Raw genomic sequence first — 17,468 nt, forward strand, 5'->3', positions numbered from 1 at the left:
CTTGCTAAGTGGCCTAACATGTGGTCAATCCTAGAGAAAGTTCCATGCACTGGTGAGAAGAATGTGTATTCTGCATGAATTTTTTTCAGTGTTCCAATCTGGTTAATATTGGCTGTAATGATAATTATTAATGTGTAGCATTTGTAAATTTTTAATATTGGAAGATGTCTGTTTTATCAGCTTGACAACTCTAAACAAAAGTAATGATTTGATTGTCTAGATTGGCTTTCTTTCATAGTTGATGGCATTGTTCCAGTTAATTTTTTTTTTTTTTAATTTATTTGACAGGTGGCGTTATAGACAGTGAGAGAGAAAGAGAGAGAGAGAAAGACAAAGAGAAAGGTCTTCCTTCCGTTGGTTCACTCCCCAGATGGCCACTACGGCAGGAACTGTGCTGATCCAAAGCCAGGAGCCAGGTCCTTCCTCCTGGTCTCCCATGTGGGTGCAGGGCCCAAGCACTTGGTCCATCCTCCACTGCTTTCCCGGGCCTCAGTATAGAGCAGTACTGGAAGAGGAGGAACTGGACTAGAACCCGGTGCCCATATAGGATGCCAGTGCCGCAGGCAGAGGATTAACCAAGTGAGCCACCGCGCCGGCCGGCCAGTTAATCTTAAAACTTTATAATGTGCAGTGTTGATGCTCCTTTCTTTCTCATGCCTTTGTAGTCTGTCAGTTCTTAATTCTTTCATAGCTTCTGCTGCTATCTATTTGCATTTCTCTTTCCATGTCCAACACTTCAGCTTATTCTGGATGTTTATATAACACATCTATAGTTTCAGGTAATTTAAAAGAATGTGACATTCTCAGGTTAAACCTAAAAGACACATGTTATTTCCAAATCTGAATAACATGTTTTTGAATTCATAGTTTTGCTGTATATATTTTCTGTTTTGGTTTGAGGGGTAGGTCACTAAGATAATTGGAGAGTATAGTTTCCTATTAGATCTAATTGTTTCTATGAAAACCTTCTGTGAGGTAATTTGGTAGCCTTTAGTTTAATTTCACAATAATTATGTCATAATGTTGATTTAATTTAAACTTGATCCATGTTAGAAAAAAAATTTTTACCATGGGAGCCAAAAGCATCAATTTTCACCAGTCTTCATCAACAAGCTTTCCTGTGTTCTGTGGCATAAAACAGATTTCTAATTAGGCCAACTGTGGGGAGAATGGGTAAAAGGATACTGAAAGATATAAAGACATCACCATAGTTAAAAAAAAAAAAGCAGCTAAAATTAACAGGTTCTTAAGTTCATGCTCATGTTGTGCTTCAGTGCTAAAATTGGGATATAAAAGTTGATGATACAGAGGATGGAGTGTCTAAATGCTCTTAAGGTTGTAACCAACTTTATTATTAAAAAGCATATTACTTTTTGTCAAAATGTCATTACATTGATTGAAGTGCAGCATTCTTGTGTGGTACCTCTTTGATCTTTAAGAAATGAAAATCTGGAACTTAAAAGAACCTAGAGAATATTGATACATCGTTGAACAGTGTATTGCTTTGATCCTCTCTCTCAGATATTGTGTTAGCTATTATTGAGTAATTAGCTTAGCAGTTTATTACAAAATAAGTTTTCATGATGCTAATTTTTAGTCTCTGGATGAAGATGAGACAAGGTGTGTTTTCTGTGTGAGTTTAGAGGAAAAAGATGTGTTAAATATGATACATTCAAATTTCACCTTTTTTTTTTTTCCTACTGAGGCGATAAGAAAAATTTAAAGATATAACTTGCTTACATTTTTGTTGCACAGCAGTGGTATAGATGTATCACAGCTGTATCCATTTTCTGCAATCACAGCAGCTTTCTTTTGCTTGATGTTTGCATGTGTATCTTCTGTGCTTTTATGTTTAATGTATCTATATATTTAAATATAACCTGGGTTTCTTTCAGACAAAAAAGGCCTATATTTAATGTGCTCCTTCAATATGTAGTATCTGAAAATTTATTTAGTTTTGTCATTTTACTTTGAGTGTTCTATTTTTCTAATTTTGTTGTTCTTCTATAATTTACATATGTCTTTTAACTATTGACCTCATGTGTTTTTTAATGTGTTCTGAATTAGCAGGTTATAAGTTTTTTTTTTTTTTTTTTAAGATTTATTTATTTGAAAGACGGAGTTGTATATATATATAGAGAGAGTGAGATCTTACATCCTCTGGTTTACTCCCCAAATGGCCATAATGGCAGGAGCTGGCAGATCTGATGCCAAGAGCCATTATCTTCTTCTGGGTTTCCTTCATGGGTTCAGGGGCCCAAGCACTTGAGCCATTTCCCACTACTTTCCCAGGTACATTAGCAGGGAGCTAGATGTGAAGTGGAGCAGCCAGAACTTGAAGCGGCACTTAAATGGATCCTGGTGTTGCAGGTGGTAGCTTTTCTTGCCACGCCACAGCATTGGCCCCCAGGTTACAGTTTTGATCTGTTTGTAAGCATATTGTTTCTGGGGGTGATTTCATTATTGAGATATTATTTTTTTTTCTTATAATACTTTTGCATGAGATCTGACCTTCATTCTTTTCTGTTGATCATTTGTATATGTCATGAAAAAAATTTTTTTTTTTGGAAGGAAGTGATGTTCATGATAGCCTTTCTAACTTCACAGACTTTTCTCTCCAGTTGTTTTCACATAATGTTTAAACATAAAGCCACTTACTTTCTGATACTTTTCTGGCCGTGTTTCCTTCTCTCACTTTTATCTAGATCTTCTTTTCTCGTGTCTCCATTATTCTTGTTCTGCTTGATTTTGGGTCAGGTCTTCTCAGTGTGGAGCCCTATTCTTGAAGGGAAATTTGGTGATTAGTTGAGAGTGTTCACAGAGGTAGCTTATTTCCCTCATTCAGAGCGTATTGTCAGTCCTTTGCATTTACTGTTAGATTGGGTAAAAATCCCTTTTGATTTCATGCATTTCTCTTAAATTGCAATTTTTAGTTTATGTATCTTTTGGCTATTTAGAAACTCTTAGATCCATTGGACTCCCCAGTTGAAGGTGTCAGGAAGATCTAATAATTATTAGTGCTTTGTCCATACCTGGTGGTATTTTGAAGTTTCTGTGTTGTAAAAATTGTATGAGTTTTTCTATGTAGTTGTTCTCATTCTCTTCCTATTTTGTATTAGAATATACTTGGAACTTCAGAAACAATCTGCTGTTAAAGAATTCCTGTGACAAGCAATATTTAATAGAGTAAAATTCATTTTCTTTTTAAAGTCTGTGATTTAACTACAGAAAAAAGAGCTCTTTGATTTAACCACAATTGACCAGTGTATATTAGAACATTACTCTTAAAGTTCTGACCCTTAGATACATTTCCATAGAGCCTTATAGATCCAGGTATAAAATAAGTAAATTATTCTTCAGAGCCATTTGTTCAAGAAAATTCCATTTCATGCAATTTTGTTGTTTTGTGGGAAGATTTCTCATTATAATTTTATTAATCTGACAAAATTTTTCAACTCATGGCTTCATGTACATACTTAATTTTTTAATTTGATTGAGATTCAGTGTACACTGAATCCTTGCTGAGATCATTAAATGTATCTTCAAAAAGCAGAGAATGGGCCGGCGCCGTGGCTCAGCAGGCTAATCCTCCGCCTTACGGCGTCAGCACACCGGGTTCTAGTCCCAGTCGGGGTGCTGGATTCTATCCTGGTTGCCCCTCTTCCAGTCCAGCTCTCTGCTATGGCCCGGGAGTGCAGTGGAGGATGGCCCAAGTGCTTGGGCCCTGCACCCACATGGGAGACCAGGAGAAGCACCTGGCTCCTAGCTTCGGATCAGCACGATGCGCCGGCCTCAGCGGCCACTGGAGGGTGAACCAACGGCAAAAAGGAAGACCTTTCTCTCTGTTTCTCTCTCTCTCACTATCCACTCTGCCTGTCCAAAAAAAAAAAAAAAAAAAAAAAAAAAAGCAGAGAATGGGAACAATCTACAGCATTGTGTTTATATCTATAACCTACAAGTGAAGGGTGAGATAAAGTACATAATGTGATACTATTCATGATTCATTTTAATCTGTGAAGGTAAAATGGAGGTTTGCAATTTAAGCAATCCATTTGGAAAAAGTTGGAAAAATTTTGAATTTGAATGTACAGTATTATCTTCTGTATTTTCTTCTTCCTCTTGACAGTTTACTGGTTAAACTTTAATAATGTCTCTAATTTTTTAAAGATTTATTTTTTATTTATTTGAAAGGCAGAGTTACAGAGAGGCAGACAGAAAGAGAGAGAGAGGTCTTCCATCCGCTGGTTCACTCCCCAGATGGCCACAATGGCCAGAGCTGGGCTGATCCAAAGCCAGAAACCAGAAGCTTCTTCCAGGTCTCCCCCATGGGTGCAGAGGCCCAAGGACTTGGGCCATCCTCTACTGCTTCCCCAGGCCATAAGAAAGAGCTGGATCGGAAGTGGAGGAGCCAGAACTTGAACCCATGCCCATATGGGAAGCTAGCACTGCAGGCAGTGGCTTTACCTGCTATGCCACAGCCCTGGTCCCACTAATTTTTTTAAAGGTGCATCTTCTTAATATATAGTTCTTGGGCTAAAGTAGTGAACAAAACTGTATGATACTTAGTAGAAGCCTTTCATTTATTTAATTCTGTTAATTCTTACACTACCTAGTCTAGGTAGAATGGAGAGAGTATAGCTAGATAAATAGCTATTTGAAGATAAAGCCTTAAATCCTCAGTGAAGTACTATATCTGGTAGAACATTGTTAGATGATGTTGAGTGAATATGCATATGAATAGGACATCTGTAAATATTAAATTTCATTGTGTACATTTTAGATATCTAGTTATTCTTCTCCCTGTATTGTGTGACTGTAATGACTACATGCTATCAGGTATAAAAAACTGGGCTGGTATTGTAGAACTGGGTTCTGGCTATATTAAATACATAGTGGGTTATTTCAGCAAATCATTTCCCTTAGAGCTTTTTAAAGTATGTATTATAGTATCTAGTCAAATACTTTTCAGCATTTTAAAACTTTTTCATTAATATTTTTGTAGTCACCTTTAATTGCTTATGAATTATTAAAACATACTGCACGGCGCAGAAGGATTTCCAGGAAGAAAGATGCAGAGAGCATGTTTTATTTGAGAATGTAAGGTAGTATTTTGTGACTGGAGTGCTTGGTGTAATTATGTGTGCCATAGGAGGTAAAGGTGAAAATGATATGCAGAGACTGGTTTGGTGTTGATCTTGTGAATGATAGGATATGGGCCAGGAACGGAATAGGGAGCTGTTAAAGTGTCTTAAGTTGAAAAGTAACATTTAGTGTTCTTTCTTAGAGGATAAATCTAATGGCCTTGTTGCTGCAGTAGTCCAGGCAGTTGATGACTAGGTCTAGAACTAAGGTAGCATTGATAAGGTTGATAAATGGGAGCAGCCTGTAAGAAATATTAAGGAGTTAAAATCACTAAGACTTCTGGCAGGAGATGGAAGAGTTTGGGGTGACTTCAAGAACTGGACCTTAAACACCTATAATGAAACTAGTGGTTACCCCTGGGCTTCAAATGGAGTGAATTTCATAGTCAGTATAGATGACAAGAGTGAGTTGTGAAACATATGCAGATTTTCATAACTGTTTTTTTTTTTTGCTTTTAAAAAGGATGCATTCTCTGAATTTGTAGCAACTAACAATTAGATAAGTCAAGATCTGTGAATTTCTAGACATTGTTGAAACATATGAATTAACAAAGAAAAAAAATCTCCTTGCAAAAGAACATGAAACTAGAGGAATGGACTCTGTATTAAATATTTCCAAAGAGTTCCTGAGACCAAAAATGGTGGCCCTTCTTTTCCAGCAGCTGGAATCCAAAAGATCTTGAAACCAGTCCTGAAAGGCTTGCTCCCATGCAAGAAATCCTGATGGCTTTTGAGAGGAAGATAGAGAACTATTCTGGAAAATTTCAAGTGGTAGTAGAGGTGAGTCACTGACATGAAGAATTTATTCAGGGACTATAATTATTCATTTGTCTTTTTAAATAGGAGGGTTTTTTGAAAAGCTATTTATTTGATATACAGAGGGAGAGGGAGAGAGACACATACCACATACACACACACAGAAAGAGAGAGGGAAAGAGAAAAAGAGAGGGAAAGAGAAAGAAATAAATTTTCCATTCTCTGGTTCATTCTCCAAATGACCACAACAGTTCAGACTGGGTAAGGCTGAAGCCAGCGGCGTGGAACTCCATCCAGATCTCCCATGTAGGTGGCAAGGACCCAACTACTTGTACCATCTTCTGATTTCTTAGGAGCATTAGAAGGGATCTGGATCAGAAGCAAGACAGCTGTTTCCCTGATAAGGGATGTGAGAGATATCTTAACCTGCTTTGCCAGTAACACCAGCCCCAAGAGGTTTTTTTAAAAACACAGATTCAGCTAAGGCAGTTGAAAATTATAGTCTTTGTAGTTTTAAAGATTTTAATGAAAATAGTAGAGCCAAGTATTCCCTACTGCTGGCATAAATACCATAAAAACTGAAAAAAATTTCAGTCCTCAGCAGCAGTACTGTTTAAGAAGATGATTCTAGGAAAAGACGTGATAATCAAATGTCAGACTTGTATTTTTACTGTAAGATCTACTTGGATGGGTTTTAGAAATATGTATGGGGGCTGGCACTGTGGCATAGTGGGTAAAGCTGCTGCCTGCAGTGCCAGCATCACATATAGGCACTGGTTTGAATCCCAGCTGCTCCACTTCCGATCCAGCTCTGCTATGGCCTGGGAAAGCAGTAGAGGATGGCCCAACTGCTTGGGCCCTTATACCAAGAGGAAGACCAGGAAGAAGCTCCTGGCTTCGGATCAGCACAGCTCCAGTAGCTGAGGCCAATCGGGGAGTGAACCAGCAGATGGAAGATCTCTCTCTTTCTGCCTTAACTTCTCTTTCTGTGTAACTCTGACTTTCAAATAAAATAAATAAATCTTTTTAAAAAATGTATGTATTTGATTTGATTCGTAACCCTACTTGAACTCTCTGTAGATGGTGTTTATTTAGATACAGTGCAGAATTAATATTCAGTTTTGGGAACGAGAAATATATGAGCATGGTGCAAACCTCCAAGAGTGTTAAAAGTATAAAGTGATCGGTTTTGTCCCATATTCATCCAGTTTCCTCTGAAGCAACCATATTTGTCAGTTTCATGTGGATTCTTCCTGAAAGATTTTATGTATATACCAGGGGTCTTCAAAAAGTTTATTGAAAATGGACATTATCTTTTAACTTCATTTTCCAGGAGCATTTAAAGCCTTTTCTTAAATACAAACATTTAAGTGATTTATATTCCTACACAAAATCTGACCATGAGGTAGGATTCTTTTTCCCCTCCAGTCTGTTCCTCAGAAAGTTGGGTAGAAAAGTTTTATGTTTAATAGTTTTATCTTTCTTCCTCTGTATTTAAAATAGACATTTAGCATCCTTGTGTTAGACATTAATGTTTAAAATCTATCAGTTATTTTAATGTGTTTCATTTTTGGCGTTGGGAATTTAGAAGATCTAATTGCAACCTAATGGTAACCTAATCACTTGGCAATACTGCTACTCCATTACTCTTTCCACTTACTAAAAAAAAAAGTCAGTAAACTTCAAAGGACACATCATAAACACAAATACAAATTTGTTATTACTAACCAGATAGCTTTCTAAAATAATGCATTAGCATAACTTTTAGTTTATTCTTAGTGACTGAGTGGTAAAGTCAAGGATACATTGCAGGGGACAGATAGGAGGAAGGCATGGAAACAAAGGAATGAAGCATAGAAATGGGAAGTTCTAGGAGCCACATTTATAGCTGCTGAGCCTGGAACAGACTGTTTTTGGCTTTAATTGGTCTAGAACAAATAGAAGCTGTCCCAATATCTTGAAGTAGTTTATCACCAAGAGAGTTCTACATTCCAAGATTTTTAAAAGATCAAAATAAGGAAAAATGCAAAAATTTTTTTTTTTTTTTTTGACAGGCAGAGTTAGTGAGAGAGAGAGAGAGGGACAGAGAGAAAGGTCTTCTTTTTTCCGTTGGTTCACCCTCCAATGGCTGCCGCGGCTGGCATGCTGCGCCGATCCGAAGCCAGGAGCCTGGTGCTTCCTCCTGGTCTCCCGTGCGGGTACAGGGCCCAAGCACTTGGGCCATCCTCCACTGCCTTCCCGGGCCACAGCAGAGAGCTGGACTGGAAGAAGAGCAACCGGGACTAGAACCCAGGGTGCCAGCGCTGCGGCTCACTAGGCAAGTTTTTTTTTTTTTAAAGATTTATTTATTTATTTGAAAGCATTACCCAGAGAGAGGAGAAGCAGAGAAAGAGAGGTCTTCCACCCGATGGTTCACTCCCCAATTGGCCTTAATGGCTGGAGCTGCGCCAGTCCGAAAACAGGAGCCAGGAGCTGCTTCTGGGTCTCCCATGTGGGCGCAGGGGCCCACGAACTTGGGCCATCTTCTACTGCTTTCCCAGGCCATAGCATAGAGCTGGATGGGAAGTGGAGCAGCTGGATCTCGAAGCGGTGCCCATATATGATGCTGGTGCTTCAAGTCAGGGCGTTAACTCACTGTACCAGAATGCTGGCCCCGAAAATTGCACGTTTTACAAGAGGTCTTCAGAAAGTTCATGGAAAAGTCTGTGTTATGAAACTGCATGGATTTAAATTTTGTTTTGTATCAAAAGTTATCTTTTAATTCTATCGTTGTATGAACTTTCTGATATCCCATCATCTTCTCAAGGGAAGGAATCATTACTTTCAGGTGGCTTATCATTTATCTTTTATTAAATGTTTAATTATTTCCTGGCACTGACAGTGACTTAACTCAGCTACATTTTGTTTTTATTTGTTATTACTACCTTTTTTCTTCACTTATTTTAAGTCTCCATTGTCAAGGAAACTGTGTGTGTGTGTTTGCTGCTTATGAATTTGTCACTGGAGATGCCCCACTGACATAAAATAGTGATTTATTTTTATATATGCAGTATTGGCACATAAAGTTTCTTGTTGCATTTGTTTGCCACTTACTGATTCTGCTTAGTTTTAAATTTCTGCCTACCCTTTATTATGTTTGTTAGTTTTTTGTATGTTTTAGTTTATTAAATTTGACATTAGAACATTCTAATGAAAATTAAATCACTAGCTTCAATTTCTCTACATTCACTGTAAAACACAGAACACTTTTAGAGTATATTTGGTTGTTTTTTTTTTTTTTTTAAGGATTTATTTATTTCAAAGTCAGACTTTTAGGGAGAGAAGGAGAGAAGGGGAGAGAGAGAGAGAGAGAGAGATCTTCCATCTGCTTCTTTTACTCCCCAAATGGCTGCAATAGTGAGGGCTGAGCCAGGCCAAAGCCAGAAGCCAGGAGCTTAATCTGGGTTTTCCACATAGGTAACAGGGACTCAAATGCTTGGACCATCTTCTGTTGCTTTAGCAGGTTATTAGCAGGGAACTGGATCGTAAGTGGAAAAGCCAGGACACCAGTGTCATAGGCAGTGGCTTTACCCGCTGTGCCATAAAGCTGGCCCCTAGTTGTTATTTATTTATTTTTTTTGGCAATTAAGCTTCCATTGAAGACTATCCCAGAAGACTTTGCGTATTATATTATGTTTCAGACATTCAAGAAAGAATTCATGTAGAATTATTTTCACAATGCAGTCTTCCAGACAGCCACAACTATTTTGAAAAGTGCATCCTCCTATTTGTTGTTTTTAATGTTAAAACTGACTATGTAAAATGTTTTGTTATTTGAGAAGTTTAAGAAATAGAAATGGTTCTGTATGGTTAGTTGTGAAGACAGTTTGGCCATAGATGCTTTTCAGTAATTCGAATAGTATTTTTTGAAATTGAATCTCATGTAATGTATCAGTCTTCAGATTGGTAATGTTCTATATACTGGGTTATGCAGAGAAACTAAAAAAACATAATTTACAAACTAATGAGGGCATGATACCTTTAATAGCAGACTTTGGAATTCTAAGGCATGATTTGCTATACGATTTCTAAATAATAAAACCTACTTTAGTAATTTTAACAGTGGTTTTTGATGAAAATTATTGAGTCAAAAAGTACAATAAATATAATCTTTCTAGGAATACATTATATAATGCATTAAAATAGAGCAGACCACATTTAATGGGAAAAGTAAAATTAATTTAAAAATATGTTCTACCTAACTTGGATTTGTTGTAACCATGAAGCACATAGTTCTTTATTTATCAATATGATAATTTATTTTCTTAAAGTAAAATGAATGTTGAGTTTGTTTTTAAAGTATATTCTTACAGTAATTTATTTGTCAAGAGGATCAATACATTTTCAGTTCACTGGCTGCTTTGTAATTAAAAAATCTTAATTTTGAGATGAGCTATTGTTTCCTAAGTAAATATCTGTATAAAAATATTTTTAAGACAAACATAATAGAAACTTTAAGTAATTAGTTGTCTTCTTCTTTACTTTTGCATTCTTGACATGTGAGAGAAGGTAAACCCAAATACACACATACAGATGAAATGACATGACTTCTCTAAAGCTGGAGAATTTTCAGAATTACTAATATCTTTGAGCTTTTGTTAGTTTGTTTGATAGTCTTACAAGTATCCCTCCTGTTGGATAAATTGAAAACAGGTGTGGAAAATTTAAATTTTTCAAAATAATGCACAGTACTTAGGATCTGTCTTTATTCCTAGGAAATAAATGGTAGAAATTAAGGTATGTAGCTCATTACCTATAGCTTTAATCTTCTACTGGTTACAAATAATTAAAGATTACTTTTTTTGTTCTTTTAAAATAAATACATGCCATTTATCATCCTGTTTTCATTTTTTTATAACCAGTCTGCTTGTCCCAGCTTTGGGAATCCAGGTCATTAACTACCAAAGAATAATCAACTAAAATTCTCCTTTCTGTCTCTGTGTGTGCTAAAACAGTTTGGTTGAGGGAATTTAAGAAAAAAAGAATAATGTTTAAATCAACAAGAATGATGTTTTCATAATGGAAACAACACTTCAAGTATGCCTCTATCTTGTAAAAGTTTCCTAGATGCTATTTTTGATTGGCTACCACACAGTAATAAGGATTTTGAGTGACAGAACTGGATCTAGTCTTTGCACTTTCACTGATGCATGTGTGTTACCCAACAGAAAAAATCTTGCCATTTCATTGTGGTTTAGTTTCCTCATCTGTAAAATGAACAGTGAGCCTCTAAAGCAAAGAGCCTGGTGTTTGTATACCTTGCTGGGCGTAGTCCCAGTTCCATTGGATGAAGCCTGAGATATCTAAACTACTGATGGCTGGTGTTGCTTCTGTTAAAATAAGTTGAATCATGGAGACGTGCTTTTAGGACTGTTACTTAATAGCTTGGAGAGTAAATTTCCACTCCTATAAAACTAAGGTAATAAAGCCTATTTTAGGATTGTTTTGAAATTTAAAATTGTAAATTTCAGTGTATATATAGGATATTGAATATATGTATATATTCAGCATAACTGTTACACCGTTTTCTTTATGTATTTTCTCCTGCCAGTTACTGAACAGAATTTGCTCTGTTTGATTCTACAGCCAAGAGAGTCCATTTTCATAACTGTTCTTAGGGTCCTTCATTAGGGTGTCTTCAAACCTTGATGCAGTTAGTTTGTACCATATTCTTTATCATTTTCCCAAAAGACCAGCCCATTTTCCCTACCACTTGGCCCTAACAATCATCTCCATATTACTCTACCTTTCATCTCCACTGATCCTTTCACTGCTGATCCCTACTGTACTTTTTTATATATTTGACATTATCTTCTGTAGTTTCATAAAATGATCTCTTTATATTTGTAATGCCATTGAATCTGTTTTCTTCAATCCCAGCAAACACATAGAAGCAACTGCACCTTGTTATTTTTTGGCAGTGGTCTCCTGTAGAAACATCTTACTATTTCACTGTACCTCTCCCTTTTAGATATTTATGCCTCCTTTTTTTCCTACTATCAAATTTTGGTGGATAACATCACTAGAACGATGTTTAATAATTTGGGTTAATGTACATATATACCTTGTTCCTAATTATTTTCTAATTAGTCAAAATAAAATATTGATGACTTGTATTAAATAAATGTGTACAGTCATGTTTGTTTCCTAGACTAATAAAGAAAAAATGTGTCTGTTATAAACACCATCAATTCTAAGATGTATTCTTCCTCAGAGATGTTAAAATATGAAAAGCATATAACTAAAGATTGATAAGATATTGTATGTATAATAGATGCTGCTTTTAATCATCAACTTTTGTTTTTTAAAGATGTATTCATTTATTTGAAAGGCAGAGTTACAGAGAGACAGAGGCAGAGAGGGAGAGAGGAAGAGAGAGGTCTTTAATCCACTGATCTACTCCTCAGATGGCTGCAATGGCTGGAGCTGAGCTGATCCGAAGCCAGGAGCCAGGAACTTCTTCTGGGTCTCCCACAAGGGTGCAGGGGTCCAAGGATTTAGGCCATCTTCCATTGCTTTCCCAGGCCATAGCAGAGAGCTGGATTGGAAGTGGAGCATGCAGGACTCCCAGCTGCTCCCCATATGGAATTCTAGCACTGCAGACAGCCACTGTACATGCTATACTGCAGTGTCAGCTCCAGTCATCAACTTTTATGTTAAAATTTCCATGTACTCTTCTTGCTTACCAGGTAGAAACTTTACCCATTTTCTTACTGACACAGTTTCAGTGACCTATATCTAGATGACTTTTTGCTTCATTTTAGATACTCTACAGTCTAAGAGGCATTTTTTCTTTCCAAATGTTTGATGATTTTATGATTATGTAACTTGATCATCCCTACTTCCAAATTCATACTATGGCTCAAAGATGCAGTATTATCTGAGTATTAGAAATGGAAAACATGTTTTCCCTCTGTTCAGGAAAGGTGAGCTACACTGAAAGTTTCTAAGTTCTCCCCACCCCCCAATTACATAATTACATTTTAGCTTCACTCATACTCATTCATGCCAGTATCCACCATGACATAATAGAGACCTTTGATCTTGTACTGAATGTTCACCTTATACAAAGTTTTTTCATCTTACATAGTTTTGAAGCTCAGATTTACTAGCTTCTGTTTCATCTTGGGCTAAATAACCACCTTCACCTTTAATTCTGTTACTGGCTGCTTTCCCTGTTACTTTACTTTCTCAGTATCTCTAGGGAAGTGACTTATAAGGGGATGCTTACATAGAAGTGAAGTAGAATAGATACCCGAACTGAGTATATTGGAATTTTTTATATCTAAAATCTTTCAGTTGGGAGAAGAGTCAGTATAATTCTTATTTGAAGGAAGATGGTTCTGTGTATACTTAAGTGCAGCAACTCAAGATTGACATTGGTTAATCTGTTAAACCTGAGTCGTTACCTGAGATATATAGGGATTTGTGTCTGGGAAATCAGGAAAATAAAGTATAAAAACTGTTCTATTTGTTAAAAACTTTTTAAGGAGCTCAGGATATATTTATATATATATATATATGTACATATATATATATGTTATGTTACAATAATTATATATTTTTTGGTAAATCTTCCATTTAGTTTCAAGTAGAATATAAAGAAACTACTGTTTGGCTGGTCATTATAGATAGAAGATACTGAAACTTAAACTGGTTGAAATGATTATCAAATTGTTTCATGTCACAGATTTTATGTTACAGATTTCAGAGAAGAGGTAATTTGCAAAATTTGTGAATAAAATCTGACCATTAGCCCAGTTTTTTGTGGGGAAGGCTTTTAGCAGAATATCATAGGACCTTAGTAACCTCAAAGAAATAAACTCAATTCTGTGATGTTCTAGGCCAGCAATATTTCCTTTTTATCTAGCCTCCCTTGTGATCTTCATTGTAAATCATGAGACTCCTAGAGTACTTTAAAGCCCAAAAACAGAGAAAACTTGATTTTGTGTCGTTAGCCATGGCAATAGCAGCATTGTTTAAGTGGTATATATAAGAAACAATACTTTCCACAACTAGGGAATTCACTTTTAGGAAGTAATGAGTATAAAGGTGGTAAGGTTTACACAGAACACAGATGTTTAGAAGACTGTGGATCCATTTGTGTTGACAGATATGGAGGCTTAAAAATAGGTTTCTAATTTGAACTTGAAAAATAATTTTATAGTTGTGATTTAAATTATTTTTCTAAAGAGAAGAGTTATACATTAGAAATAATGTTAGTATTTATGTATATGCATATAGGAATTGCTTTTTAATGTAAATATAATAAAAATTCTTGATTTTCTTTTATTATAGTGCATGCAAGATATGGGAAATACTAAAGCAAGACTACTCTATGAAGCCAATCTTCCAGAGAACTTTCGAAGACCACAGACAGATCAGTATCCTTTAAAACTTGCTCATTGTGGATTTAAAAAGAATTAACTCGTTTTCATTATTCGTTCTATCTTATCTGTTAGTGTTTAGGAAGGTGTGAACTTTATCTTGCTATTGTTCATTAAAGATAGAAATTGATTTTCTGGGCTAGTGGTATGGCATAGTGGGCTGGGCCTCTGCCTGCTATGCCAGCTCCCCATGTAGGCACTGGTTTGTGTCCCAGCTGCTCTTCTTCTGATCTGACTCTCTGCTGTGGCCTGGGAAAGCAATGGAGACTGGCCCAAATGCTTGGGCCCCTCCACCAGCATGGAGGACCCAGAGGAACCTCCTTGTTCTTGGCTTCAGATCGGCCTAGCTCCAGCCATTGCAGCCATTTGGGGAGTGAGCCAGCAGATGGAAGACCTTTTTCTGTGTCTCTCCCTCTCTGTCTGTAGCTCAGCCTCTCAAATTAGATAAATTGATTTTCCTTGAGCAACACTTTGTATATAAGTAGGCTTTTAAGAAATTTTATTTATTTATTTAGGAGGCAAAGAGAGTGAGCAAGCTCCCTTCTGCTGGTTCATTTGCCACATGCCCACAACCAGTTCTGGCCTGTGGCTGAAGCCAAGAACTCAATCCAGTTCTCTTATGAGGGTAATAGGAATCTAGCCAGTCAGTTGAGCCACCACCAAAGCCTTCCAGGGTTTGCATCAGCACTTAAGTTGGAGTCAGGAGCTAAAGCCTAGTATTGTACCCAAGTACTCTGATATGGGATGTGGCATCCCAGCCAGCTACTAACTGCTTGGCTAAACATTCAGCTCTGTAATAGGAATCTGGTAAATACATAACACATATATTATTTTTATGTACCAAATTCTGAAATGTTATAACTGGCCTTTTTGCTTGATCTCTGTCTTTTTAAAATTTTTTTTAAAGATTTACGTATTTATTTGAAAGGCAGAGTTGCATAGAGAGCGCTCTCATCCACTGGTCCATTCCCCAGATGGCTGCAATGGTGGGGCTGGGCCAGGACAGAGCCAGGAGCTTCCTCTTGTTCTCCTACATGGGTGCAGGATCCCAAGCATTTGGGCCATCTGCTGCTGCTGTCCCAGGTACATTAGCAGGGAGCAGGATCAGAAGTGGAGCAGGTAAGAGACACTGCTGGCATAGTAGGTGGTGGCTTAACCCACCATGCTGCAATGCTGGCCCCGATCTCTGTCTCTTGATTGGCGAATGTCTGTTGTTTATTGATTTATATAATTAGAGATTTGATTTGTCTTTTTAAGCCATTTTTTAAACCATAAGAATCTTGTGATTGCTTTAATTTACTCCCTTTCTTTTTGCTCTGAACCCGCAAACCTGAGCTTATATATAAGATGCCTCAAGTTGAAGAATTCTCTTCTGCAAGTTTTATGTAATTATATTTATGTGAAACAGTTTAGTATTTAGCTATTTAAAAGGCAGATTATATATTTAGTGCAATTACTAAATAATTCATGTTAATGTTTTCTGTTAATGTTCTATCTCTAGGTTGTACAACTGTTTGTTTTATATATTTGCCTTTATGAATGGATAGACTATTTTCCCACAGGCATTTTGCTCAGGATGTGTCTCACATTTGTCAATGATAAAATCATTTGATTCTATGGGATTTCTGAAGCTTTATATTGGAGTTTGAGAAAGCAGCTCATAAAAACTGCACTGCTTTGTAAATAAGTTTATCTTCTAAAAAGATAACTTAATGATTTTGACAATGAAATGTAGCTTCCTAAAGGTGAATTGTATGTTACTCATTTGTATAGTTTAACAGTATCTGATTATTTTTATATTTGGACAGAAACCTTTTTTTTTATTATTATTTTATAATTGAAAAGTTAGTAATTTTCAACTCTCCATTTTCTGTTTCCACCTTCCTCATCATTTTTCCCCAAATTAAGTAACCTGATATCCAAGGCAATTTTTGTTGTAGGAAGATCCTAGAGTAAGAATGGGAGGTACATTTTAAGTGTGGGGAAAAAAAAATGAGCAAAAGTATGGAGGTGGGAGGAAATATGACCTATTAGGGTTTTGATGTGATAAAATTACGGAGGAGGTATCATAAGAAAACTAAAAGGTGTTTTGATCCAGATTATAAAGAGTTTTCAATATTATGGAGAACAATTTGGACTTCATTTTATTGGCCCAAGGGGTTGAAGTGTTTGGAAGCATATGAAGGATTTTGAAACAGGAGAAAAAGTAGAAACATTAGCTTTTCACCATAGGGAAGATATTAATTGGAGGTAAGAGGAGATCCTAGAGGTAAAGAGACCATGCAGAATGCTATTTTTAGCTCCAACATGAGCATAATGAAGATCTAAATTATTATAGTGGTGTTGAGAACACAGAGAAAGAAATTGGTAAAACAGGAGCAGTTGGGCTATTTTGAGATTGACTTTGATTCTGAGCAAGATACTGAGATGAACTCAAAGTTTCTAGCTTATATGACTGTAAAGCTTATTTATTTACTGAAAGAATTCACGACCAGATGGAATTTAAGATTTAGAAATGAAAGATAATGAACCATGCTGCATTACCCTGGGCTGACTGAGGTGTTTGCTGGACATAAAAATTGAGTTACCTATTTAGTAGCTAGAAATATGAGTCTGGACCCTAAAGAAAGCAGGGAATGCCGAGTGGGGAGTCACTTAGTCTTTAGGTAGTGTAAAATTCAGGAGTGAAATTATGTTCACTTACAGTAGTGATCATTTGTTCTTTCTTAGTTTTTTTTTTTTTTTTCTGAGAATCTTAGCAATATTCTTTTCTTTTCCTCTAAAAAATGAAGAATAGAGCATGGTAGAAAGAGATAGAATCAGGCCAACAAATCAATGTGGCCATTTGAGGGGTGAACCAGCAGATGGAAGACCTCTCTCTCTGTCTCTACTTCTCTCTCTAACACTTTCTTTCAAATAAATAAAGCAAACCTTTAAAAAAAAAATAAAAAGAATCTTCTGAAAGCTTCTAGACTTTCCCTCCTATTTAAGGGCTCTTGGATATTATTTAATGATAGTCTCTGTGAAGTTATTGTTGCCGCATTTGAGTTTTGATGGCCTTTAAAAATATATAGGCTTATAGTGTGGCACTCTTGGTAGCTAAATCAAGATCTAGGTGAAGATTTCAACTCTCAGTAGCTGCTGT

At 36.4% G+C, this 17,468-nt stretch overlaps 1 protein-coding gene across 4 annotated transcripts in view; it reads left to right on the top strand.

Moving 5' to 3' along the window:
* Positions 1 to 17,468, top strand: part of SMAP1 (small ArfGAP 1) — a 170,013-nt gene that overhangs the window by 70,471 nt on the left and 82,074 nt on the right. For 3 of the 4 annotated variants that reach the window (XM_062186342.1, XM_062186344.1, XM_062186343.1), the window contains exon 3: positions 14,235 to 14,320. In XM_062186342.1, the coding sequence (XP_062042326.1) occupies positions 14,235 to 14,320 (86 nt within the window). Of the gene's footprint in view, positions 1 to 5,800; positions 5,922 to 14,234; positions 14,321 to 17,468 lie in introns of all 4 variants that reach the window. The other variant, XM_062186345.1, reaches the window with a different exon arrangement.

This window comes from Lepus europaeus, chromosome 3, assembly GCF_033115175.1.
Source record: "Lepus europaeus isolate LE1 chromosome 3, mLepTim1.pri, whole genome shotgun sequence".
Taxonomy (NCBI): Eukaryota; Metazoa; Chordata; class Mammalia; order Lagomorpha; family Leporidae; genus Lepus; species Lepus europaeus.